The 25,419-nt window shown below is 44.0% G+C and overlaps 1 protein-coding gene across 4 annotated transcripts in view; it reads left to right on the top strand.

Moving 5' to 3' along the window:
• The window catches only part of MTUS1 (microtubule associated scaffold protein 1), a 133,159-nt gene that overhangs the window by 94,555 nt on the left and 13,185 nt on the right, over positions 1–25,419 (top strand). For all 4 annotated transcript variants that reach the window (XM_059685572.1, XM_059685573.1, XM_059685575.1 and 1 more), the window contains 2 exons: positions 5,068–5,282; positions 13,539–13,605. In XM_059685572.1, coding sequence (XP_059541555.1) covers positions 5,068–5,282; positions 13,539–13,605 — 282 coding nt within the window. The remainder of the gene's footprint in view (positions 1–5,067; positions 5,283–13,538; positions 13,606–25,419) is intronic.

The following is a 25,419-nucleotide window of genomic DNA, read 5'->3' as shown; positions in this document are numbered from 1 at the left end:
CACCCACAAACATTTGTTTTCAAGGCGGTATCTCATAGAAAGCACAGACCACCTAATGACTCACTCGCATTCAGATAGGTAGATGTGTTCGAGTCCAACAGGAAGAGATTAATACTAGGGAAAATCAATTCAGCAGAGACCCCCTTGGCGTCTTTAGGCCTCCCTGTATACTACCAACCTCTTCTACATGCCTCCCTTTATTGTATGTGAATACTCAGAATAGATTTACATTTAAGGAGAAAAGAAAACAGACATATTATCCTTCTAAGAGAACATGTCTTCAAATGGTAACAAAAGAGCCAGGACCCCAGGGAAGGTCTGGCGACCACAGAAAACCATCATGGTAGATTCTGATAAAGATTTGGTGAGTGAATGAGTAGATCAATGAGTCTACAAGACACCAGGCAACATTATTACTACATTCTGTGTTTAGTTGTGTGTTTCATGGAAACCAAGGCACTCTCCTGGTAGGTCTTGTCTCCAAGTCGATTTTAATATTTAGAAATCCAGGAAATTCAGTAAATGGCTTGTTTGGCCTTAGGATGGATGTGGCCTCAGCAGCTAGTATGTGACGATGGTTAGTCCATGTCTCTCAAAAATGGTGTTGAGTCTTGAGATGGGGATCTATATGCTTGAGTGACTTGAGCCTGAAAAAAATGGTTCTGTTTCTCATTGTCTGCTACTTTAAGAAGATGATAAATAAGATCATTAGGCTAGTTTTTAACTTTTATTAAATTGGAGGTTTCTGAGGAGAAAGAACCAAGATAGCAAGCAATGTTATCCCACTATTTTTCAAATAAATATCATTGATGAAGGACTTTTGTTTTCCTGTTGGAGGTTTCAGTTTCATTAGAATGAATCCTGGGAAGATTGGCTCAGACACGATAGTGGTAATTAGATAATTACCTTGTTGAGAGACATCTGAATCTATGTAGAAGTTAGCGTTTAATTTAAAAGCTTCGGGTTAAATTGATCCTTTGAAATCAAAACATATCCTGTTAATAGGTATAATAGAATATTTTATGCCTTTAAATACAGCTTTTATTATCAAAGAGGTGATATGCTAATAAATGGAATGTAAGGGCAAAGTTTGGCTCACATTATGCTCATTTCCTATTCATAATGCATCCTGTGGGATTTAAGGGAAACTGTTGTGTTTAGTAGTATGAAATACCCTATGTTTGAGCACTGGGGCTTTGAGCTTCACCGGAGACTTTTGCATCATCTCTGATCTTCAGTTGAGTCAGGAGTGAGGAGGGTGAGAAGGATGCTCAGATTGGGTCATCTGCTACCATGTGGTACAATTTTGTCCTCAGGGAGCTCAGTGTTTGGAGCGGAAGATTGAGGTCACAACTTGCTTTTCCAGCTCTAGGTAGAGTGCAGCTTGTTAGCGTATTGGCTCTTTTGTTACCATTTGAAGACATGTTCTCTTAGAAGGATAATATGTCTGTTTTCTTTTCTCCTTAAATGTAAATCTATTTTGAGTATTCACATACAATAAAACTCATGTTATTTAGAATCCTGTCTAGATCCCCCAAGGAAGAAACACAGATTGACTATGTTTTCTCCATAGCTAAGTGTTAAATAAAGATTTTAAGTGCTCAGAATTCATTTTAACCATCTTTTAAAAAAAATAATACTACTTTTTCATTTTGAATAGGTAATATTTACCGCGTGGTTAAAAAGTATGAAAAATGTGTTAGAATGTCTTGTATCTGTCTGGTTCCCATTCTCTTCTCTGGAAAAGCAAACATTGTTAGTACTTTTATGTGTATTATGCAATAGCTTTGTTATGCCTTTAAGAGAAGAAAATAAAATGTGGTCTTATATTCCCATCTTTATACAATAGGGCATATTATCTACATTGTTCCTTAGTATGCTTTTTTTCATTTACCACAAGAGTTCTTAGTTCTGTCACAGCTGTGGTGTTCCACTATATAAATGTACTGTAATTTTTAAACCAGTCCTCTACTTATGGACATTCGGGTTGTTTCTTCAACCTTTTCTTTGCCAACAAGTCTGCAGTGAAAACCGCTCTATAGATGTCATTTTTCTCCCTTGAAGGATTCATAAGTGGATACATTCTGGCTTCCCAGCTGTGAATCCAATAGTTTGTGCTAGGGTGTGTCAGAGAAGGATTCTCACCCAGCTTTTATGTCTTCAAACATCAACTTGAGTAAATGAAATTATGCAGACAGACGTGACCAGAATCGTTTTAAATGCTTGGATGAGGTTCTCAGGTAGCATTTAGCGCTGCAACTAGATGGACAGATCTGAGGATTTTGATCACTTCCCAAGACAGAGCGGTGTCGCGGGTTTTCAGGGCTGGACACTCAGGAGCCGATGGTGATGACTGGGCTTCCCCCACTCTTGAAATTCCAGTTCTCAGGCCACTCAGAAAGCCTGAGGGAAAAAGAGGCTGGTGTAAGGACAGCTTGGGTTTTACTGAAGCAGCCTCATTCCCTCCCTTACTTCTCTAGCAAATACTTTCATACAGTTGTAAGTTAAAATTTAAAAAAAAATCTTGATAATACAGTGGGGGAAAAAGTAGTTCACCAAGGAGCCAAACGTAAATACTTAACTATGGCCTGACTTTGGTATAGGAGGTAATTTGCAGGAAAATATAAAATTTGGTGCTATAAAGGCAGTCCCCGTATTCTGAATCTCAGTGCAAAAAACAATGTTTAATATGCTAATTTACATTTAATTAAATATATTTTCTTATGAAAAAACTTACCGTTGAATACTAAAATCCATCTGAAAGAGTAAGTAGATGAGAATACTAAAGAATGTTTTTTCTAAAACTGTTAATATGAAAGATTTACCACTCAGATTTTGTAAATAATTATAACCTTACAGTTTTTAAACTTTGATATTGTGTTAAAATATAAAAAATGATTAGCATATAAAATTGTAGAAAGAAAATCAAACATTGTTAAGGATTCAAGAAATGATGAATTTAAAAGCAATGTACAATAAGTAAATGAATATTTCAATAAGTATTGGTAGGACATACAGCAGTGATACCAACCAGGAGCATGGGCATGGGTATCTATCTACCTATGTTGCAGTACATTCTGGATGGTCAAAGAGTTAAAAGTGTTTATTGCTGTCCTGGTTTTTTTGTTGTTGTTTTGTTTTTGGTTTTGTGTAAAATATAAAAAAACACTGTTTGAAATCGATGTTTATATGTAAGTTTATTGAAATGAAGAGTTCTCAGATAATGGGCTTGAATGTATTAAAGTAACATCTTATCAAGGTTATTGCATACATATTTGTTTTAGTGATGAAATATATTACATTTCCACCCCATATTCCCTTTCCAAAATGTATGGGAAAAGTAGAGACTTGACTTCGGAGACCTAGGTCCTGACCTTGAATCTGTCCCATAGAAACTACCTGTCTACACCTGGGCAAGGCCCTCTTTTCTGAATATCACCTTCCCTACCAAGGGTGACGGGGAGAATGGGAAGAGAGGAAAGTGAGACCCTCTATGAACAGTAAAACATTATGTAATTATTATTATATGTATAGGAAAAAGCAAAGTTCTAAGAACACTTTAGGAAACGATGAAATAAAGGAATACAAAGTTCAGATACTTTGACATAATTTAAAAATATTTAGATCTTTTTTCATTAATATAGTGACTTGATAAAGTTGTTCTTCCTTCAGGACTTTCATATTACGACTATTAACTCAGTTACTTTCTCCATCTGGGGAATGGGGAATTGGCAATTATTGACAGACAGTGATTAATGATGACTAATAAAGGATCCTGGAGAAACACTTTCCCCCTCTTTTCTAGTAATTTGAAAACACAACAGATGTTTCAGTCATTTTAGAACTGATAATTATCAAGCATGAGTACAGATACGAGTTGTTTAACTATGGAAAGCAGCCATAGAAAATGAATGCCTTTTTTTTTTTTCTTTTCTGTTTTTGGCCATTGGTTCTTGGATCATGAAAACTGAGGTTTCTTTGTTTATTTTCCTTCAAGAAATCACTGTAGTTTTCCTTTCCCTGAAAAATTAGAGAAAATAATTAGTTTATAAAATTGCCTTGGTTACCACAGAATGTGGATGCCACAGCAAATGCCTGTGAGAACAAGGAAACATGTGGGGTTTTTTTTACATTTTCTGGTAGCTTTTTATTTTTTTAGATTTAGATTTGTTTTGAGTATTTGGCCTACTTGTCTCAAGAAGCTAAACAGCTTGTCTCCTGCTTTCCCAATCTGTTTGACACTTAAAGTGACTGAGACATTTGGAATGGCTCCTAAACTGAACAGGTTTTCATTTAAAATAGAGAAGAGTAATTCCCAGGGCACCCTGGCACAGAAAGTGAGTAATCACTCATCATGGCGAGTATTATTAACATGCGCTTTAAACAGGGTATTTATAGCTATTACTACTAGTAGGAAGGGGAAAAACCAGCAAAGCTTGTATTTGATAGAAAATGAAATAGTATCGTCAAGAGTCTAGTGCTCTTAACAGTGAATTTAAAGATAAGGGACAAAATGTGAGTGGATTTTAAATGTACACGATGATTCTTTAGAGACGAGAAAGTGACTCGTCCGCGGTATAAATCTTTGTACTGACCAGGCCAGCGGCAGGGAAAGGGTGGGAAGATCGTAAACAATGTGTAGGGGGAGGGGAAGGCATTTAAAGTCCAATAATTTGTGTTTTTCTTTCAGCGTATGTGACCGGAATATAGAGTCAGACTAACAGTGATAGTCAGGTTTCGGTACCAGTGTACCTAGGAAACTAGAAGCTACGAAATCAACATGATTTTGCACACAGTTTTTCTGTTTCTGGGTTGCTTCATGTAGATAACTTCTCTGCCCCGTAGAGAGCTTTTAAAGTCACAATGAAAGCCATTGTCTGTGTTCATGAATTCCGAACATCTAGACATGCGATTCATTCCGGTTCTCATTCACATGCTTTCCTTATGTAAACACAACTTACATGCATTTCTGTGGCTTCTCTCGTTGTATGTGAATGCATATGGTGCTTATTCATTCTAGAAACCACAATCATATATGTCACTGCCTCTTATGAATTCCTTTTGCAGTTGAAAGCAGCAGACAAAAGACTCCCAGGAGTTTATGCATCCAAACTCAGACGTCTCCAGATGTGCTCTCCTCTGAGAAAACACTCGAGTTGGCTCAGTATAAAACCAAATCGGAGAAGCAGAGTCGGTTTATCCTGCACCTTAAGCAGCTTGTTTCCTGCGGGAACGCCAAGTTTGAAGCATTAACCGTTGTGATTCAGCACCTACTGTCTGAGGTAAGGATATTTGAACCCCCTCTCCCCCGGCAGTCTTCCCCTGAAGTGGGGGACCAGGATGGCAGGGGGATGTGGGGGGAGAAGGGGAGCCGTGTTCGTGGGTTGTTTTGTGAATATCTTTACATTGGTGATTGGTAAAACCTGATATAATTCATCCAATTATGCTTTTGCCACTCACTTGGTGCCTGAGTCACTCTTTAGGAATTGAGGGGGAAACATTTCTCTAGATAGTCTCATAGACCAACAATCGATCGTGAAAAGGCCTGTGATACGCCGGTGCACCTCCAGACTATACAGTAAAACCTTGACTTTGTGGACCTTGATTTAACAGACTTTGGATCGAACAGACAAAATTTCCAGCCCGCATGTCATATGTGAAAATTAATACCGTGTTAATTTTTTGAAAATGTATCTTTATTTTTGAAGTATTAGAGATGTCCTTCCTTTTTCCCACATTGACCTGCTCCACCCTGCATCCAACTTCACCACATTATTGTCTGTGTCCCTGGGTTATGCATATGTGCATGTAAGTTCTTTGGTTAATCGCTCCCTACCCACACACCCATCCTTGCCTTCCCTCTGAGATTCAACCTGTTAATTTTAAAATGCTTTTAACCAAGATTTGCTTATAATTAAATTAACAGGGGTTTTTTATTGTTATTAATTCACTGTTATTATTATTTTTTAAATATATTTTTATTGATATCAGAGAGGAAGGGAAAGGGAGAGAGAGAGAGAAACATCAATGTTGAGAGAGAATCATCAATCGGCTGCCTCCTGCGCGCCCCACACTGGGATCGAGCCCACAACCCAGGCATGTGTCCTGACCTGGAATCGAACCGTGACTGTGGTTCATAGGTCAATGCTCAACCACTGAGCAACACTGTCGGGCAATTCACTGTTATTTTTAAAAAACTTTAGCAAATAGGCCATATGTTGAAAAAAATACTGTAGGAATTTCACCAACATAAGTAAATATTACATATCTACAACTATAGTGTACATACTTAAATCCAGCAGTCACCACTCGAAAACAGTGTTCCGTGAGTGATTAGCACATGATCACACCCCATCTGGAGGTAATTGGTTCTGTTGTCTCGTGGCTTGACTTTCTGCAGCAGTTTTTTTTTATTTTTAATTTTTAAAAATTGATTTCAGAGAGGAAGGAAGCGAGGGATAAAGAGATAGAAACATCAATGATAGGAGAGAATCATCAATTGGCTGCCTCGTGCACACCTCCTACTAGAAATGGAGCCTGAAACCCAGGCATAAGCCCTACCAGGAATCAAACCATGGCCTCCTGGTTCATGAGTCCATGCTCAACCCACCCCCCTCTCTTTATTAAGGTATTACATATGTGTCCTTACCCCCCCCCATTGCCCCCACACCCCTACTCATGTCCTCAAGCCAGTTTTCACACAGGCCGGCTGAAGGTTCCCACATGGGCCAAGTTGTGCCCCGGCTATGAACGTTTGTTTACTCTCCATGACTGGTGATTGTACACATTTGCTAGACTTAATTCAGTATAAATTTAAAAGTACAGTCTGGCCAGTGTGGCTAACTGGTTGAGCATTGACCTATGTGCTGGTTCAATTCCCAGTTAGGACACATGCCTGGGTTGCAGGTTCCATTCCCAGTCCAGTCTGGGCGAGTGCAGGAGGCAGTCAATCTATGTGTCTCTCCCACATTGATGTTTCCCTTTCTCTCTCTTTCTCTCTCTCTCCTTCTCCCTCCCTTCCACTCTCTCTAAAAAATCAATGGGGAAAAAATATCCTCCAGTGAGGATTAACGAAAGAAAGAAAGAAAGAAAGAAAGGAAGGAAGGAAGGAAGGAAGGAAGGAAGGAAGGAAGGAAGGAAGAGAGAGAGAGAGAGAGAGAGAGAGAGAGAGAGAGAGAGAAGGGGGGAGGGAGGGAGGAGGGAGGGTACTACTGCCTTTCCCGCTAACAAACACGTTCAGATCTTTCTTATAGTGGCATCCCATCACCACCTGCATTTAACTTACATTACATTTGGCAGGTTCCTTAGGCAGACAGCCGGAGTTAAAAATGCAAATTAAACAGGTCAGGCAGTTCTGCGTTCCATGCCCCTCAGAAAGCAGGAGACCAGGAGTCAGCTCTTCCTTCAGCTGTGTTCTCAGTCCCTAAACACCCGTGGGCATGAACCTTCCACACTCTGTGTGATCCTGGTACTTAAAGATACTTTCTTCCCAGCCATGGCCGCCGGTGTGGCTCAGTGGATTGGGAATCATTCTGTACACCAAAAGGTTGCCGGTTCGATTCCTGGTCAGGGCACATGCCCGGGTAGTAGGCTCAATTCCCAGCGGAGAGGGGGTGCAGGAGGCAGCTGACTGATGTTTTGCTCTCACATTGATGTTTCTCCCTCTTCTCCCCCTCTACCTTCCTTCCTCTCTCTCTCAAAACCCATTTAAAAATCTTAAAAAACAAACAAACATACTTTCTTCCCATATGACCTGGCTCCTAAACACAAGCCAAAGACACAGTATTGGGTGTTCAGTGGGAGAAAGCAATTCCCCACTGGAGGATCACCTCACAGGACGGGCACACTGAGAGATGCTTTGCCAGTCAAAGTAGGGCAAAATCTTACTGTGTTTTAGGGATACTTTTACTGTATGTGAATTTCATCGTATACCTAATGTAGGTCCTAGTGCCTATGTAATTGTGACTCCACCAAATTTCTAAAAATTCAGTCAAAACTCTCTCTTTTATGAAGACTTTCCTGATCCTTCTAGCTCTATATCTACGTACTGTCTGGGTTCCAGGTGCACTTACATTTCTGTAGCTCTCTACCTTATAGGTAACCAGCTAGCACTTGTTTTTGCTTCTTTTTTAAAAAATATATTTTATTGATTTTAGAGAGGAAGGGAGAGGGAGAGAGAGATAGAAGCATCAATGATGAGAGAGAATCATTGATTGGCTGCCTCCTGCATGCCCCCTACTGGGAGTCGAGCCCGCAACCCAGGCATGTGCCCTTGGCCAGAATCGAACCTGGGACCCTTCAGTCCGCAGGCCGACGCTCTATGCACTGAGCCAAACCAGCTAGGGCTCGTTTTTGCTTTTTAAGACAGGAAGCTCACTGGGAGCAGATCTGTGTCTAGCTCTTTCTTAGACCATCCAGCAGCTGTGGTAGTGCCTTATGTCTAATAGACATACAATGTATATCCGAATGCACAAGCGGATGAGTAGAGAGGAGGGAATCCCAGGTGAGAATTGAACATATAAAGTCTTAATGTGTATGTTCTTTGCTAGCTCTTTATAATCAACTAGAGGCCCGGTGCACGAATTTGTGCATGGGTGGGGTCCCTCGGCCTGGCTGACGATGGGGGCAGATCGGGCCATCTCACCCAGTCCCGATTGGGCCGATTGGGGCCGGCCAGGGGGGAAGGACCACGGGAGGTTGGCTGGCTGTGGGAGGTTGGCTGGCCATCTGAGGTTGGCTGTGGGAGCGCACTGACCACCAGGAGGCAGCTCCTGCGTTGAGCATCTGCCCCCTGGTTGTCAGTGCATATCATAGCTTAGGCTTTTATATATATAGATTAGAAAATATTTACTGATTGCCTAATGTGTGCAGGGCACTGTCATAAAACAGTTGGGAAGGAAAGACATAACCAGGGGGAAAGTTAAGCCATTTCTTCAAAATGATTTTCTCTTAACCCTCCATTACAGAAGTGATTGATTGATTGATTGATTGATATGTCAACCTGTAAATATATATCTTGTAGATGTAGATTGATCTGTATATGCATGTATATCTTGTTATTGCTAATTTTTTCTAATTGGTTTTGGAGCTTTAGATTATGGGTAAAAATTGTTGATTATAGGAACATTAACTTTATCCTTTTGTTGCAAGTCTATTTAATAACTGCAACTTTCCCACTGTAGGAGCAGGCACAATTCAATACATACTGGAAGTTCTGAACTGTCTCATGTATCTGGAAACTAATACCACATTTTCTATTCCTCAAAACACAGTAGGGTTTTAGTTCTAATTCTCGCCTTGCCCTTGCATAGTTGTACAGCATTCTGTGAAGACTGCCCCAGGGGAGGACAGGGTTGGTAGCAATCCCAATTTCTTCATGAAAGGGTCTGTGGATGAGTTTCCAGGTAAGCCTGAACAGGATCGAGGTCACCCCCCAAACCTCTCACTGATTTTCCAGTGTGCCTCCAATTCTGTTTTTGCAGGAGGACTCTAACGTAAAGTAGCACCTAAACAAAGGTGAATTTTGAGTGACACCAGCAGTCTCCTATAAGTAAAATAGTCTCTGAACAAAAAACGTGGTGGACACGATTGTGTGGGCACCGGGAAGGAGGTGGGGCGTTGCCCACATCTCAGCCGTCTGACGTGGCTCTTTCCTGCAAACCCCCGAGCTGTGCATGCTCTTCGACAGCCAGCAAATTCGGGCCCGCTGATGGGATGCCGGCCAGACGCTAGCTAAGTGCCTATAGCCCAGGACGTCCTAATTAAATTGTGGTGAATCCATTTTTTTCTTGGAGCACTTCATATATTTAATGTATGAGTATAAAAGCATTTTTCTATCTGGAGTCCCACCTCCCTCTTGGAATTCTGCATGTTATATGCTACAAAGGGAACGAAATAAACTTGTTATCTGGACTGTAATGACTTTATGATCTAAGACAGGAACACTGATATGGGAGCAGCTGATGAAAAGAAATAGGCAATCCGTATCTGAGTGTCAAAATACATTTTTTCATCTAGAAGTAAAGGGTAAAGTGTCTTAAAGGGCAAGCTACCAGGAAGAGTTGGGCAGAAACTAACAGTATGGGACTGTTACAGTCAGGGCTCTGTGGCCAGCATTTCCCAGAGGATCATAGTTAAAGCCCTTGGATTTTCCATTGTCCGGTACTGCTTCCCCTCCGATGAGGTCATCTGCTTTGAGACATGATAAGAGAATGGGGCCTGGACATTTTAGTTCTATCTACGTGCCAACCTTCTCGAAGGCAGGGACCATGTCTTAAATTTCTCTCATATTTTTCCCCAGCATCTGGACTGGTGCTTGGTCAGTTGATATTGAGTGATAATTTTCCAACCAACTCAGAAGGATAAATGTGCTGTCTAGGCATTTGGGGAAGAGGGGAGGGTATCTGTGATTGACATGTAGCCTTCCCCAAAGGTTTGCATAAGGGCCCAGGTGAAGCAGACCAGGCATTGCCGAGTGCATAGGTGGGACATGCATGGCGAGCATGCCTTGGATAGGGGAGTCAGAAGTCTAAAGAGCAGTTGCATGATTGAGGTTCATGGAATCGGGGTGATGTTTATTTTTGTGTGTGTGTGTAAATCAGTGGAAGACTCGGGTGTTTAGATGTGCAAGGAATATGGGATGATGTGGCAGCCCTCTGCCAGGTAGTGTAGAGGGATGCTTCCCACAGCCCAGGGAAGGTTGGCGAGGATCAGGACGAGGGTGGAGGTAGTTCTAATAGGAAAGAGCAATTCAAGACACACCAGGAAGGAAAAACTGACTCGGGCACACCCAGGTAGACAAAGAAGAGTCAAGATGACCTCACGGTGTTCCTGTTCCTGTTCCTGGGGTTGACAGAGGTTGGAAGGTATCCATGGCTCTGGGCACGGAGGGCAGGAGGGTAGGGTGCAGTAGAGTTGGGAGAAATGGCAGTTGCTACTAAAACTACTTGTCCCCAAAGGCCCTTTAATCTCAAAACCATCACCTGGTAGAGATCTGTGATAGGATGTACAAGTTTTCACAAAGTGACTCCTGGAAATTATATACCAACTTAATTTTTTATGGAAGTTTTAAAAGTGGTAGAACTTCTTGCCGGCTCTTCTTTCTGTTGGCATCAAGGCACCCTTGGAAGAAGTGAATAATAAGCCAGTTGACTGAAAGTGTTGCAGGATTGCTTGCATCTAGTGAAGCTGTCTTCTGATTTTCTTGTCGCTTGAGTGACAAAACTTGCCGATACTTGAACTAGATTACTAAGCAAACAAAACTAAAGCTTCATTAGAATGTACGAGATTAAGAGAAGTATGTAGTGTATGTAATTTTCAATTTTCTTCTAATTTTATTCAGGTTGGTTTTCCACAGACTTTTAATTTCTACATTAGAAAACCCATTACTTGTTGATTTTTAAAATATATATAATTGTTTTGATTTCAGAGAGGAAGGGAGAGGGAGAGAGAGATAGAAACACCAATGATGAGAGAGAGAATCATTGATTGGCTGTTCCTGTATGCCCCCTGGGGATTGAGCCCATAAAGTGGGCATGTGCCCTTGACCAGAATTGAACCCGGGACCCTTTAGTCCACAGGCTGACACTCTGTCCACTGAGCCAAACCAGCTAGGGCTACTTGTTGATTTTTAAAACCTGGACTAACTGATCTGTGATTTCAGAACAGCTCAGTGCTGCGTTTTAAAAATCAAGCATTCGGAATACCATTGAGGCCAAAATGACCCAGTGAGAAAGTGTTTCTTAAATTTTAGTCACTGTTAAATATCCAAATGACAGTGCGGGTGTGTTGGTAACTCCAGTTCTCAAATCAGAATTTCACACTTTTTCTTAAAACACCAGAGGACCGTATTCTAAGCATTCAAATGAAATCTTGCAGAAAACACCATTGGTTATAGAAAGGCATTTTATATTCCAAGTCACAACACACACACACACACACACACATGCTTTTGTGGTTGTTCACCAAATTCATAGGCTCGTCCACATACAGGTGTCAGAGATCAAGTTTCCCTTTCCTGTTAGTAAGTGTGACCATCTAGTGACCTCAATTAGGGGGGGCATCACAGCGCCCACAAATCTAAGAATCACTCCATTATCCACGCAGAGCAGGTCAGTCCTCCTTTCCCCTGCACCAGCTGAGATTTAAGTAAGTGCCCATCGATCAGCCTGACGTCTGGCTCTCGTTTTCCATAAATGAAGGGCTGTGGCTTTAAGTGATCGCAGGCTGCCTGTGCCAAAGGCACTGGCTGCAGCATCAGCCTGTGTGCGGAGAGGCGAGGCGAGGCGGCAGAGGCAGACGCTAACCTGCAGGACCAGAAGTAAGGCTAACCCAGGACCAAAGGCCCGCCTCCCGGCAGAGCTGCCTCCCGGTAGAGCTTCGGATGTAGACACACCGGCTGGTGGGTGGCGTGGCCACCTGTGCGCTTTGCGGGCAGTGCAGGGGGCGGGGGGATTGGAGACAGAAGCTGGAAAATGGGCTGCTCCGGCAGCAAAATGTGCCTCTATTCTCCATGTGCGGCGACAAGGGTAATTAGTATTTGTTTCTAGTGCTGTTCTGGAGGAATGTCAGGGACGGAGGCAGAGGTCTGTGGAATGAGGGGAAATGCTTAGTGACAAGCGACTCCCGCCTGCAAAGGCCAGTCTGGGGATCTCTGCAACACTGTGATCAAGATGTGGTGGGGGCTCCTCTGGGCTGCTCCGAGGGGGGCATTTTCAGGGAGCTGTGACTCCCGCCTTTTCCTCCCTCCCCCCCTGGGTTGGGGGCTCTGCCTGGTGAGAAACGGTATCTAATTGCTGTGTCTGTGTGAGCGTGTGAGCATGTGTGATGGCTGTGAGTTGCTGGTCGCTGGGAAATTCTTTCTGGCGAGATTGAAAACTGCTTTGTTACTACCGAGACAGCTGCCTGCTTTTCTTCGACTCACTTCTCTAGCATCTACTCAAGAATTGTAGCGGATTCAGAATGTTATCATCTTCAGAAAACCGTGTGTCTAGCTGAGTCAAATCAGTTTAGTTTTTGTCTTTATTAAAGGGTTAATTTTTTTTCACCTCTGCTTTATAACAAACTTGGTGTCTTCCTTTTAGAAGTAAAGGACTGTGACAACTTTTTTTTTTTATGAGTATTTGCAAATACAGGACAAAGTGCGCACAGGCGCAGATGCCGGGAACATTGAATATTTATCTAGGACTGATTAGGCCTGGCTTGCCCTTGGAGGAGGAGACTGCATCACGTCTTCAGCGCAGCGCGCGTCCGCATCCGCGGCAAGGCTTTGCCCGGAGCGCGGCTCAGAGTAAACATTTCTCAGTGCCTTCCGTGGAAGTGTCACGAGGCCCTGAGAAAATACAGATATTTTGGGGGGGAACGCGGATTTCCTTCACGGAGGGACAGCTGTGTTTTCGAACAACACACACCGTTAGCCTAAACGATTCACATCTCAGCCTCTGGGTGCCGAGTCTCGTCTTTCGGGTGATAACAAATGTGCGCCTCGCTGAAAGGGACGCCCCTGACAGCCGGAGTAACCTGCTGTTTGTCTTCCGCAGCGGGAGGAAGCCCTGCGACAGCACAAAGCCCTATCGCAAGAGCTCCTGAGCCTCCGGGGAGAGCTGGGTAAGAGCTTTTCTTCTTGGGGAGGGTTACGGGGCGAGGGGCAGACTGGCCAGTGTGGTCTGCCCGTCCGTCCGTCTGCGTTGTGGCTGGAGGTGCCCCCTCTGGCATCACCGTGCAAACACCATCGGCATTTCTTTTGAATCTTGGCAGCCTGACCTGCAGTTCACAGAATTCCTGGCACTGCTCTGATGAAGCCTAGCAGAGCTTCTGATGACCAAAGCATTCCTCTCCCCAAAGACAGGGACAGGCGCCTTTTTGTAATCGTGAGGGTTCCTGTGCAGTCATTCCGTCATATTATTTCCCGAACCACTTTTCCCATTGAAGGGTGGTGAGACAGTCCCCTCTCTCATAACAGGGATTGCGCCAGGCTTCCTGGGGAATGGGTGTGGGGGTGAGTATAGAGTGTCTGGAGAAGGCTCGTTTCTGTGCTGATCTTCCTATTGGATGGGGCTGATGATGAATCAGGACCCAGTTCCACGGGCAGCCACGTGCCTCTGAGGTCTGGCGCGCTCGCCACCCAGGTCCGCTGTCCCAGGCCGGCCTGTGTTTCAGTTCGGGTCCCTCCTGGGAGAGTCCTCGGGGTTGGGGTGCGTGCAGCAGACAGTACTGCCTTCCCCTACCCCAGCCACCGGGTGGGAGTGAGCTGCTGCCTCTGGGTCCCCCGTGTGCTGTGGGCACCTCAGCCCCAGAGAACCCGCTTTCGCTGTAGCTTCAGCCAGGCCTGGGGATGTTCACTGAAAGGCGAATGCCTTGCCCTTTGCAGTTTTCTGCGTGCGCTGACGTCGCCACACAAAGCGTGTGGAGGTGTGTGTACAAATAATGCAAAGGCAGCAGCCAGAGACAAAACTGTGTTCACCCAGTTCTAGGAGAAACTGCTCATTTTGCTTGGGGGGAGACCAGAGTTGAAACACTGTCAGCCTAATGTGCTGGACTCGGACACCCCTTTCTCCCCAGGCGAAGGCCAAATGGCCCGTAGCGTGGGCTCAAGGCCTCTCTGTGCGCCTCTTCCCTCTTCACTTCTCCCTGCGCTGCAGCGCCAAGCTCCTGATTCTGATAGCTGGCGGGGCGTCCTCGCTCCCGCCCTCATTCCGGGCTGTGGAAATGAAGGGCTCTGTATGGGAAAGTCAGGTCTAGGCAGATGCCACTTCAGGACCCCAAAGACTTGAGAGTTCTCGGGGAACAGATCCCAAAAAGCACAGCTGAGAACCAGCTCCGTGAGACTTCAGGCTCTCGCCCTGGGACTTAACGAGGCTTCTGCGCTTCTGGTCACCCACATGACCAGCCTAAGGTGCTCTTCGCTGGGCCTTGGGTAATGTACGGGCTGTAGAGGCAGATCCGGCCAGAGGCCCTTTTTGTGTGTTTCACTCACTGTAACCCAGTGCGGGGGAGATGAGCCTTCCTGCCGGCTCATGTTTCAGCGTCTCCCAAGACAAGACGGGAGATGAACACTGCTCTCATTCACTCGGCTTGAATGGGGCACCCTCTCTAGTGGAGAGCACAGTTAATGATTTGAATGGGGACCCAGGTACTCAGTCCGACAGGAAGTAGCCCTCACCGTCGGCACCCGCTCTCAGCTTTCCGCCTGTGATAAGAGAGCGTGCTCTGGTGTCCTCTCCTGCTGTTATCAGTGTCGGGATGCAGCGGTTGGCCCGTCCGTCCGTATCATTCGGTCACCCGAGGCCAGACTCGGAGAATGTCACTGGGGCTATCGAATCAGGTTGAACTGCTCAGGTAACAGCGTGAAGCGTTTGGGGAAAGGGGTTCTGATTCTGCGAGGAGGCGGAATAGAAGCCTTCAGCTAGTTCTGATGAAGCAGGCAGGAAGGATCTCTCAAAGCTGCCAGTTTGCGTGTTTGTAGCGTGAACTGAGAAAGAAACAGGTTCCCACGGTGAAGTTGAAAGCTCAGTTTTAAAATTGGAGGCAGTTGTGAAAAGTGGTGAGACGGTCCAGGTTCAACTCTTTGGTAGCCGGGAGGCCTGGGGCAAGTCACCTGACATGTCTCCTGTCCCGTTTCATCCCCTGTGAAAGGCCTGTCCCAGTTGCCTGCCTCAAGGGGGTCATGAGGATTACATGTGGTAACACGTTGTAAAATATTTAGCACCAAGTCCTAACCGCTAGTAGACATGTAGTAGGTGTTAAGATGTATGCAGTTTGCAGCTGGGTAGTAATGAGCCACATTTGCTGTTGTGTGACATCATAGACTGCGCTGGAGAAAGGAATGTTAATTTGGCAAAGTATTAATAGAGACCCCCCCAGGACAAGCTGTTTGTCTTTCACACTCAAAGGGAAGTGGGCCCTAACCAGTTTGGCTCAGTGGATAGAGCGTTGGCCTGCGGACTCAAGGGTCCCCGGTTCGATTCTAGTTAGGAGCATGTACCTTGGTTGTGGGCACATCCCAGTGGTGGGTGTGCAGGAGGCAGCTGATCAATGTTTCTAACTCTCTATCCCTCTCCCTTCCTCTCTGTAAAAAAAAAAAATCAATAAAAATATATTTTTTAAAAAAGGTGGTGGTGGCGGGGGGGGGGGGGGGTGAGTGGGACGTGATCGATCCCTGTCTGAAACAGTAGACGTGCTTGGGGTGTGGTTTTTGTCCATTCATTTGTTAGTTTTTTTGAATGCAGTTTCCTCACTGGTGATGTGAAGCAAATGTGTCCTTTGCTGGCTTTTTGGGGAGCTTGAGTTAAATGGTGACATATATGCAGTAACTGGCATAGTGCCAGGGCCATCATGGGAACTCAAGAAGAGAGAGCCGCCCCTGTCACCATCATCTAAGCATTCACCTTTTCCCTCCAAAATAAAGGAGGGCCCGTTGGTGTGTCTCTCTCACTGGGTAATTTTTGTGTACCTTCTCTGCGAAAACTGAGGTAAGGTTCCTGCACGCTAAGCACTGCAAAGAACGGAGAACAGCTCATACACTCAGGAGCGCTGCGGCCCAAATGGAGTCTGCGCTACTGCCCTTCGGCGCCCACCTCGTCCGCTCTGTTGACTGACGTCCCATTGTCCTCTCACTCGCCACCCTGACAAGTGGCCTGGGCTGCCCGGCTAACCCAGCTTGCCCAACCCTGCAGCCTGCACACTTCTGCTGTCTGTGCCGAATCCTCATCCAGGAATAGCTTCCCCTTTGCTCCTTCCAAACCCCCCTCTCGACCACCTTAGAACACAACCATGAGGCTTCCTTCGCTCCAGTGAGCCCCCGATCCTTCCATGCATGCGTTTACTATATCTTGTATCTTCCCATTGTCTTCAGATGGTAACTCCTTAATTGCAGAGACTCTTTCCTGTTCCCTCTGGAAAAATATATAATCTGCTTTCCATTTTTATGGGTGCCTAATCAATATTTATGGGCGTTTGAGGCTTTAGAGTTCCTTTTTATTTAAAAACAAGGTATGAAAATTAAAATCTTGAAGTGAGAGGAAAATCACCATAGCTCCACTATCCTGGCATACTTTTATTTTCGTATATTCTTCTTTTTTTTAATTAAATCTTTATTGTTCAGATTATTACAGTTGTTCCTCTTCCCCCCCACCCCCCCATAGCTCCCTTCCACCCGGTTCCCACCCCACCCTCTGCCCTTACCACCCCACCCCCCAGTGTCGTCATCCATAGGTGTACGATTTTTGTCCAGTCTCTTCCCGCACCCCCCAAACCCCTTTCCCCTCAAGAATTTTCAGTCCACTCCCTTTCTATACCCCTGATTCTATTAATATTCACCAGTTTATTCTGTTCATCAGATTTTTTTATTCACTTGATTTTTAGATTCACTTGTTGATAGATGTGTATTTGTTGTTCATAATTTTTATCTTTACCTTTTTCTTCTTCTTCCTCTTCTTAAAGAATACCTTTCAGCATTTCATATAATGCTGGTTTGGTGGTGGTGAACTCCTTTAGCTTTTTCTTACTGTGAAGCTCTTCATCTGACCTTCAATTCTGAATGATAGCTTTGCTGGGTAAAGTAATCTTGGTTGTAGGTTCTTGCTGTTCATCACTTTGAATATTTCTTGCCACTCCCTTCTGGCCTGCATAGTTTCTGTTGAGAAATCAGCTGACAATCGTATGGGTACTCCCTTGTAGGTAACTGACTGTTTTTCTCTTGCTGCTTTTAAGATTCTCTCTTTGTCTTTTGCTCTTGGCATTTTAATTATGATGTGTCTTGGTGTGGTCCTCTTTGGATTCCTTTTGTTTGGGGTTCTTTGTGCTTCCTGGACCTGTAAGTCTATTTCTTTCATCAGGTAGGGGAAGTTTTCTGTCATTACTTCTTCAAATAGGTTTTCAATATCTTGCTCTCTCTTTTCTTCTGGCACCCCCATAATTCGGATGTTGGTACACTTGAAGTTGTCCCAGAGGCTCCTTACACTATCTTCATATTTTTGGATTCTTTTTTCTTTTTGCTTTTCCGGTTGGGTGTTTTTTGCTTCTTCGCATTTCAAATCTTTGACTTGATTCTTGCGCTCCTCTGGTCTGCTGTTGGATCTCTGTATAATATTCTTTATTTCAGTCCATGTATGCTTAATTTCTAGTTGGTCCTTTATCACAACCTCGAGGGTCTCACTAGATTTATCAGGGGTCTCACTAAATTTATCGACGGTTTCTAGAAGATTCTTGAAAAACCTTATAGCCATGGTTTTGAACTCTATATCCAGTAGTTTTTTTTCCTCCATTTTTGTCATTTGTGACCTCTTTCTTTGTCTCCACATTTTGCCTGCTTCCCTGTGTTGGTAGAGTGGCTTTCTGTGCTAGGTGTCCTATAGGGCCCAGTGGCTCAGCCTCCCCAGTTACCTGAGGTGGACACTCTTGGTGCACCCCTTTGTGGGCTTTGTGAACAGTCTTGTTGTAGTTAAGCCTTGATTGTTGTTGGTATCACTGGGAGGAATTGACTTCCAGGTCAATTGGCTGTGAGAATCAGCTGTGTCTATGATGAGAGAACTTCTGTGCTGGAGACACCTTTATGGGACAAGACTTGCTTCAGTGGGGCTTTGGTGCTCACTGAGTCTGCCCCCTGAGTGTGTCCCTTATGGATCTGAGAAGTTGTAATCTGGATGGTCCCACTCTGACCACTGGGTACACTGGCTCTTGGATCTCTAAGGAGGGGCTACTTTAGCCTCTGCCTGAGGCTACCCAGCAGGAGCTAAGGAGAGATCTGCAGGTTTCTTTTCTTTTTTGGGGGTTTGGAGGTGCCTAGATGAGGCCCAGCTGTGAAGCAGTGCAAGCTGCTATGGGGCCTTGTGCCTTCTTTTGGATGTTTTGGGTCTCTCTGACCCAGCTGCAGTTAGGTAATTTTAGATTGCAAAGGGCCAGGCCATTCATATGCCAAAGCCTCTGTGCACAGCTTGGGTGGGGCAGGGTCTCAGGGAATCAACAGGGTGGAGCAAACAGCTATGGCTGATCCTCAGTCCTACCCTAAGAGGCCCCGGGTCTCAGTGTCCTGGTAATCGCTGCAAGCACCTCTGAGAGAAAGCCGCCCTCGAGTTCCGACCAATGCCAGACAGTCCAGTTTCTCCCCGTATGAGTCTGTGTCCCCAGAAACTCGCCTGGAACTGGAATTCAGGGCCGTCCAGAGCTTGTGACTCCCTCCCGATTGAAAAAGACAACTGCGTCCTCAGTTGCCAGCCTTTCCCCGAGCGCCTCCGTACCTCTGCACTTTACTTCCGCAGCTCTGAGTCTCAGTGTGCTTTTCTCTTTGCTTCTAGTTGTAGAATTTCCACTCAGCCAGCCTTCCTGTGGTTCTGGATGATGTCCATTTTGTCTTTTAGTTGTAGTTTTGAAGTGGTTGTGCGAGGCAGCAATTTCAGGTGTTTACCTATGCCACCATCTTGGTTTCTCGGCGTATATTCTTCTTTATTTATATGAATAGATACAAGTTTGTACTCTGATCTTGTATTAGGTATAATTTACACACAACGGAATGCTTATTGTTTCATCAGTTTTGACAAACACATACACTCCTATAACCTCCCCCTTTATCAAGGCACAGAATATTTCTCCCATCCCAGAAACGCCTCCCCCACCCCCCAGGGCTGCTTTCAGTAGCCCCCTCTTCCAAAAGAAACAAACACGGACCTGATTTTCATCACCATAGGTTACTACTAACTTTGTCTATTGTAGAATTTCATATAAGTGGAAACATAGTTTGTTCTTTTTGTGTCTGGCTTCTTCCACACAGCATGACGTTTCTGTGGTCCATCCATGTTATTTTGCAAACACTGACCTTTTCATCTTATAGCAGGCACTTTTCCATATCACCTCTGGTCTTCACTGAGGCCATGCTTAATGACGATGGGCAAGTCTGTTGAGTGGGTGTGGCACACACAGTGTTGTAGTGGAGAGAGGATCTCATTGTCAGCTGTGTCCCCATCCACCCTATGGCTTCCACTGCAACCTGGAGGGTGATGACTACACATTTATTTTCCTAGTCCTCTCGTCCTGAGCAGCAGGTGTGTTTTCCCTGGTGAAGATCTGCCTCCAGGAGAGCCAGTCCTGTGTCCTCACACCTCCCGGACTTCCCTGCCCCTTGCACCCCGAACACTCTCTGCAGTGTCTTCTCATTCAAACCTATTCAAACCTCAAAGTCTATGCGTCATCCTCCGCAGTGGCATTACTATTCACTCACCAGCCGTGCCAAAGGCTGAGGTCAGGCTCCTTGTCCTGCGTCCTCCACCTGCTGCCAGGCTGTGTTCTCAGCCTCGCTCGGCATTCTGGCCGCTGCTGCTCTAACTTAAGCGCCATCATTTCTGACCTGGAATATATTACACTGCTCGCCTAACAGGTCACCTTGTCTCGGGGCTTGCTTCTCTCCTCTCCACACGCTACTGGGACTATCCTTACAGTAAATCTCACGTGTCCTCTACTGTTTTTGGCAGAAATGACTCCATTTTTTGGCTTTGGGGAAAAATCCAGACTTAATCAAAGCCACCACATAAGATTGGACTGTAACCTTCAGTCCAACTTGATGATATCTGCACGCTCATTTCCCTTTGTTCCCATTGTCTTTCCCCTGCCAGGCCCCCGCCACGGGCTTAGTCAAACCTATTCTGCACGTCTTTGGCACAGGTTATCCGCGCTGTCTGAAATGCTCTCTCCCCTTTTCACTAACTTGCTATTTTTTGCCTCTCAACCGCCTCCTCATTTTTCAAATCCTACCTAAAATATCTCGTCTTCAATTGAGTTTCACCCAGATCTTTCAAGCAAGTTGATTAATTGTGCCTTCTACTATACCCTTCAAGTTGCTCTTATATATGTATTTATAGGCCTCCTCCCTCCTCTCACAGTCGAGAACCGTGAGCTGTTCAAGGGCGAGGCCAGGATGCCTTCCTCTTTGTGGCTCTATAGCTGATACTCTAGTGAAGGGATGATTTTACTCAAGAAGGACTGGAGCTAGGGAGCTGGTTTCACCCTTATAATATGCTAGTGCTCGTTGGCTTTTGTGCACAAATGTTTTCCTATGCACTGTTTGAAAATAATGTGTCTGTTTTAGGAATGAATCATAAAGTCAGGTGAGCAGTTATTTTCTTAGAAACATTTTACTTTATGTCAGACAGTCCCAGGTAATCAGATCATTTTGAAAGTGTCCGCCCCTGAAATAGATTACAGTTCAATTTGATGGTCTATATCCACAGCAAACATATGGCCTGTGATGGGGGATTGATTTGTCATTCTTACTCCTAGTAGAGTCATGGTGGTGTCACAGAGAGCCATAATTATGATATTTGGGGGTTCCTTTTTTTTTTTATTAATGTTAACCATTGGAAACACATTTTCCATCTAAATGAATGCAAAAATGGACTTATGTATTTCAAACTTATTTTTGCCATAAGAAATAATAGCTCACTTGTATCTTTTTATGCATTTGTCCTGATTGTATTTTATGATACAAATAAAATTTTAACCCCTAATCCACTAAAAATTCTTGGAATTACATTAATAATGATATAGGATGCTAATTAATTTTGCCCTCTTTATTTAAAAATGATGAGGTGAGTGAGGCATTAACATTTATTGAGTGCCTACTCTTTCCTAACATCAGCTCTAAGTCTACTGGTTGCATTTTTAAAATATATATATATTTTTATTGATTTTAGAGAGGAAGGGCGATGGGGGGCGAGAGATAGAAACATTAATGATGAGAAAGAATCACCAATTGGCTGCCTCCTGCATGCCTCCTACTGGGGATTGAGCCTGCAACCCCGACATGTGCCTTAGACCAGAATCAAACCCAGGACCCTTCAGTCCTCAGGCTGACGTTCTATCCACTGAGCCAAACCAGCCAGGGCTGCATTTTACTTATTTTTTATTTATTTATTTTTTAAAAAGAAATGAAATTGCGGCTTAAAATTTAAGTAACTTTCCTAAGGTCCGTAAATTAGAAAAGCAAAGCACTGGGTAAGACCCCAGAATGACCTACTGCCAAACTCCTGTTCATCGCAGCAGGGAATGCATGGTGACAGTATTTTAAACGTTGGGAAATCATTTTAGATTCACATTAGCTTGCACTGATAACGACTTTTGGGATCCTTTTATCTGAGTGAAGAGTTCAAGAAGTCTTGTTAGATTAAAATATGCCTTGTTATTACCCACTGGGAAAAGCTAACGTGGCTTTGCCAAAAGTAGCAAACAGTTTATCTAATGCCCGCCTAGCTGGTGTGTGAACGTGGCTACTTCACACCTTGGGGATGTGGCCTTTCGTCCTCTGCTCAGTTGTGGTCTAACAAGGCTGTGTCCTTAAAGTAGCTTTAAAACTAGTTACAGTTAAGTCACTCTTTGGTTACGGGACTCCAGAAGTGATTTTTGAAATGGGCTCTGATGAAATATCTACTAACATCATGAAAATCAGTTGTACATAAAAATAAATCTTTGTCCCACTGAAATGATTGAAGATGGAGTTGATACCACCTCAAACGTAGCGCATTCTTTTTTAAAAATGTGTCTTTATTGTTGCAAGTATTACAGATGTCTTCCCTACTTCCCCTTCTCCCCCTCCCCCATTGACACCCTCCACCCCACTCCTGTCCCCTCCCCAGACCTTCCCAGTTAGCTCATTCTTTTCCTATCTGTGTGTCTCTATCCTAAACGTAGACTTGGGCTGGTTGTGTGTATAGGTAAGAGGCCGCATTCTCTCGCCTTGCATGTTACCAAGGGGATCTGTTTTGAAAGTCCATTGAGTCTTTTTTCCTCGTCCTAACTTGTCCTTGTCCAGTTTTGACATGTTCAGTTTTTTTCCTAATTTCATGTCATCTCTCTGAACGGTGGTTCTCAAACTTCATTGCGTGCTAAAATAGACCTGGTGAAGATGCAGGATCCTGGTCCTGACGTCAGGAGGTTTGGTGGAGTCAGGCATCTGCTTTTAATGCTCATGCAGGTAACCTGACGCGGATGCTCCCTGGACTACACCTGGCACCACGCCCGCTGTCCAGAACGTTGTTTCTTTTATGACGAAAAGTGCATACAACTCAAGGAAGCACCTAGGAGAGTAAACAATACCAAATGGCTTTAACTGAACTGAGCCCGTTCTTGTACAGGGCTTTCCAAAGTTTATGCATTTCAGCAACATTTACCTGCCCTTTTGAACCTTGAACCCTAAAAATGAATCATCAGGGAGAAGGAAAGGCCGAATAGTACCTGGCTCAAAATCACCTTTTTATTCACGTTACATTTAGTCTTTTGGTGGAAAGGTGATTTGCTTGACGTTTGGGCTAATTTTTCTCAGGCCTGAGGCTGAGAGCCTTGTGTCAGTTATTGAGTCAGACTTTTGCCTCCAATGCACTTTCATCCTAAAGGTTTTCATTGGTCCATGGAATGTGTGTTGGTGTGGTTAGGAGAGCATCTGTTTTGCTGGCCGGTGAGTAAGCTGAAAAGCAGCAGAGCCTTTTATTGGAAGAGAACCTGAGGTTCCGAGGATGCCTAGCCGACACCTGTGTTCTAAGATGGGCTGATTGGGCCAGATCATCATCTCAGGTAGAGGAAGAATTTTCCAGGACTAGTCAGTGTGAGGAAAGAAAAGATCATTTCTACCTGCCTTATCTAGTCATCTTTCTAGCTCTCACCAGAGCAGCGGTTCTCAGCCTGTGGGTCGCGACCCCTTTGGTGGTTGAACGACCCTTTCACAGGGGTCACCTAAGACCATTCTGCATATCAGATATTTACATTACGATTCATAACAGTAGCAACATTACAGTTATGAAGTAGCAACGAAAATAATTTTATGGTTGGGGGTCACCACAACATGAGGAACTGTATTAAAGGGTCGCGGCATTAAGAAGGTTGAGAACCACTGCAGAGAATTAAGCCCTAATACCCTGAGGCGTCCATTGTATGTAGGAACTCACTTTTCTCTTCCTCATCTCAGGCTGGGCAAGGAGCCACTCAGATAAGGTTCCAGCTCTGTGGTGTAGAACCTGCATTGGAAAAGGCTGAGCGGATTGAGCTGTAGACCCCATCCAGACTCTTCAGTTCCATCTCTAGTGAAATAAGATTTTATATAATACCGATTGTATTAACTCAACATATATCCTTTCTTCTCTAACTTTGGGCTCAGTTTGTTCTTTTCCTAGTTCCTTAAGGCATAGAAGTCGAGTTTTTATTTGCATCTGTATTGCTGTGAACTTCCCTCTTAGAAATGTTTTGCTGCATCCCATAAGTTCTGGCCTGTTGTATTTCCATTTTCATTGGTCTCAAGAAACTTTCTCACTTCCCCTTTAATTTCTCTTTTGACCCATTGGTTGTTCAGGAGAGTGTTAATTTCCATGTGTTCATGAGTTTTCCAGTTTTCCTCTTGTTGTTCATTTCTAGTTTCATGCCCTGTGGTCAGAGAAGATACTTGGTCTGATTTCATTCTTCTTGAATTTGCTATGAATAGTTTTTTGACCTGACATATGGTCTAGCCTAGAAAGTCTTCCATGTGTCCTCAGGAATGTGTGTTCTGCTGCTGTTGGGTAGAGTGTTCTGTCTATGTCCGTTAGGTCCATTTGGTCCATTTGGTCTGTAGTGCTGTTCAAATCTGCTGTCTCCTTGTTGATTCTCTGTCTCGATGACCTTCCGTTGCTGAGAGTGGGGTATTAAAGTCCCCAGCTATTAACCCAGCACTGTTTATTTTTTTCTTTTAGCTCTGTTAGTTATGATAGTACTTGTAATAATAAAGGTGAGGGTACTTTGTAAAGTATGAGCTGAGTTTAAGAAGGTTAGGCTGTATTATTTATGGGAGAATTGATTTGGTAGTACAGGCTTTTTGTGAAAGTACATTTCTGATAAGTTATGATTAATGGAAGGCTTTGAAATCACTTTGTGTCAATTCATATAATTCCCTAGGGCAATCAGGAAGCCATTTGTAACTAGGTTTGAAATTTAGTAAAAACCCTTTCTCTACCACAGGCCTGCAAATTTCTAGGTCACATAAAAAAGTAGTACCTCTTGGAAAGTGCAATGTGGGGCTCTTAGGAGTAAATGATTGTTCCACAGACAGTCTGTGAAGGCTCACTCTATAAAATACAATGCCGTCTATTTCACTATGTCTTCACCAAACTATAAGCTCTGAGCAGGTGATAGTTATGCCTACCTTGTGTATCAGGAAATTGATATGAAGAAAGTTGGGAATGGCTGTTGTAGGATAGTCTGGGTCCCTACCCTTTTGTTGTTCTTCTGTAGGCTACTGTCTCTCCACAAAATAACAATTTACTTTTAAAAAAATGGCTTCTTGGTTACCTTGTTCATTTATATTACTATCTCCAATTTTAAACAGATTAAACTTCCTTTTAAGAGAAGAACCAACATAATCACTGCCCTGGAAGTATGTCATGACTGGATTTCCCTTCATAGAATAATATT

This window comes from Myotis daubentonii, chromosome 2 (assembly GCF_963259705.1).
Source record: "Myotis daubentonii chromosome 2, mMyoDau2.1, whole genome shotgun sequence".
NCBI lineage: Eukaryota > Metazoa > Chordata > Mammalia > Chiroptera > Vespertilionidae > Myotis > Myotis daubentonii.
This window is presented reverse-complemented; position numbering and strand designations above follow the sequence as displayed.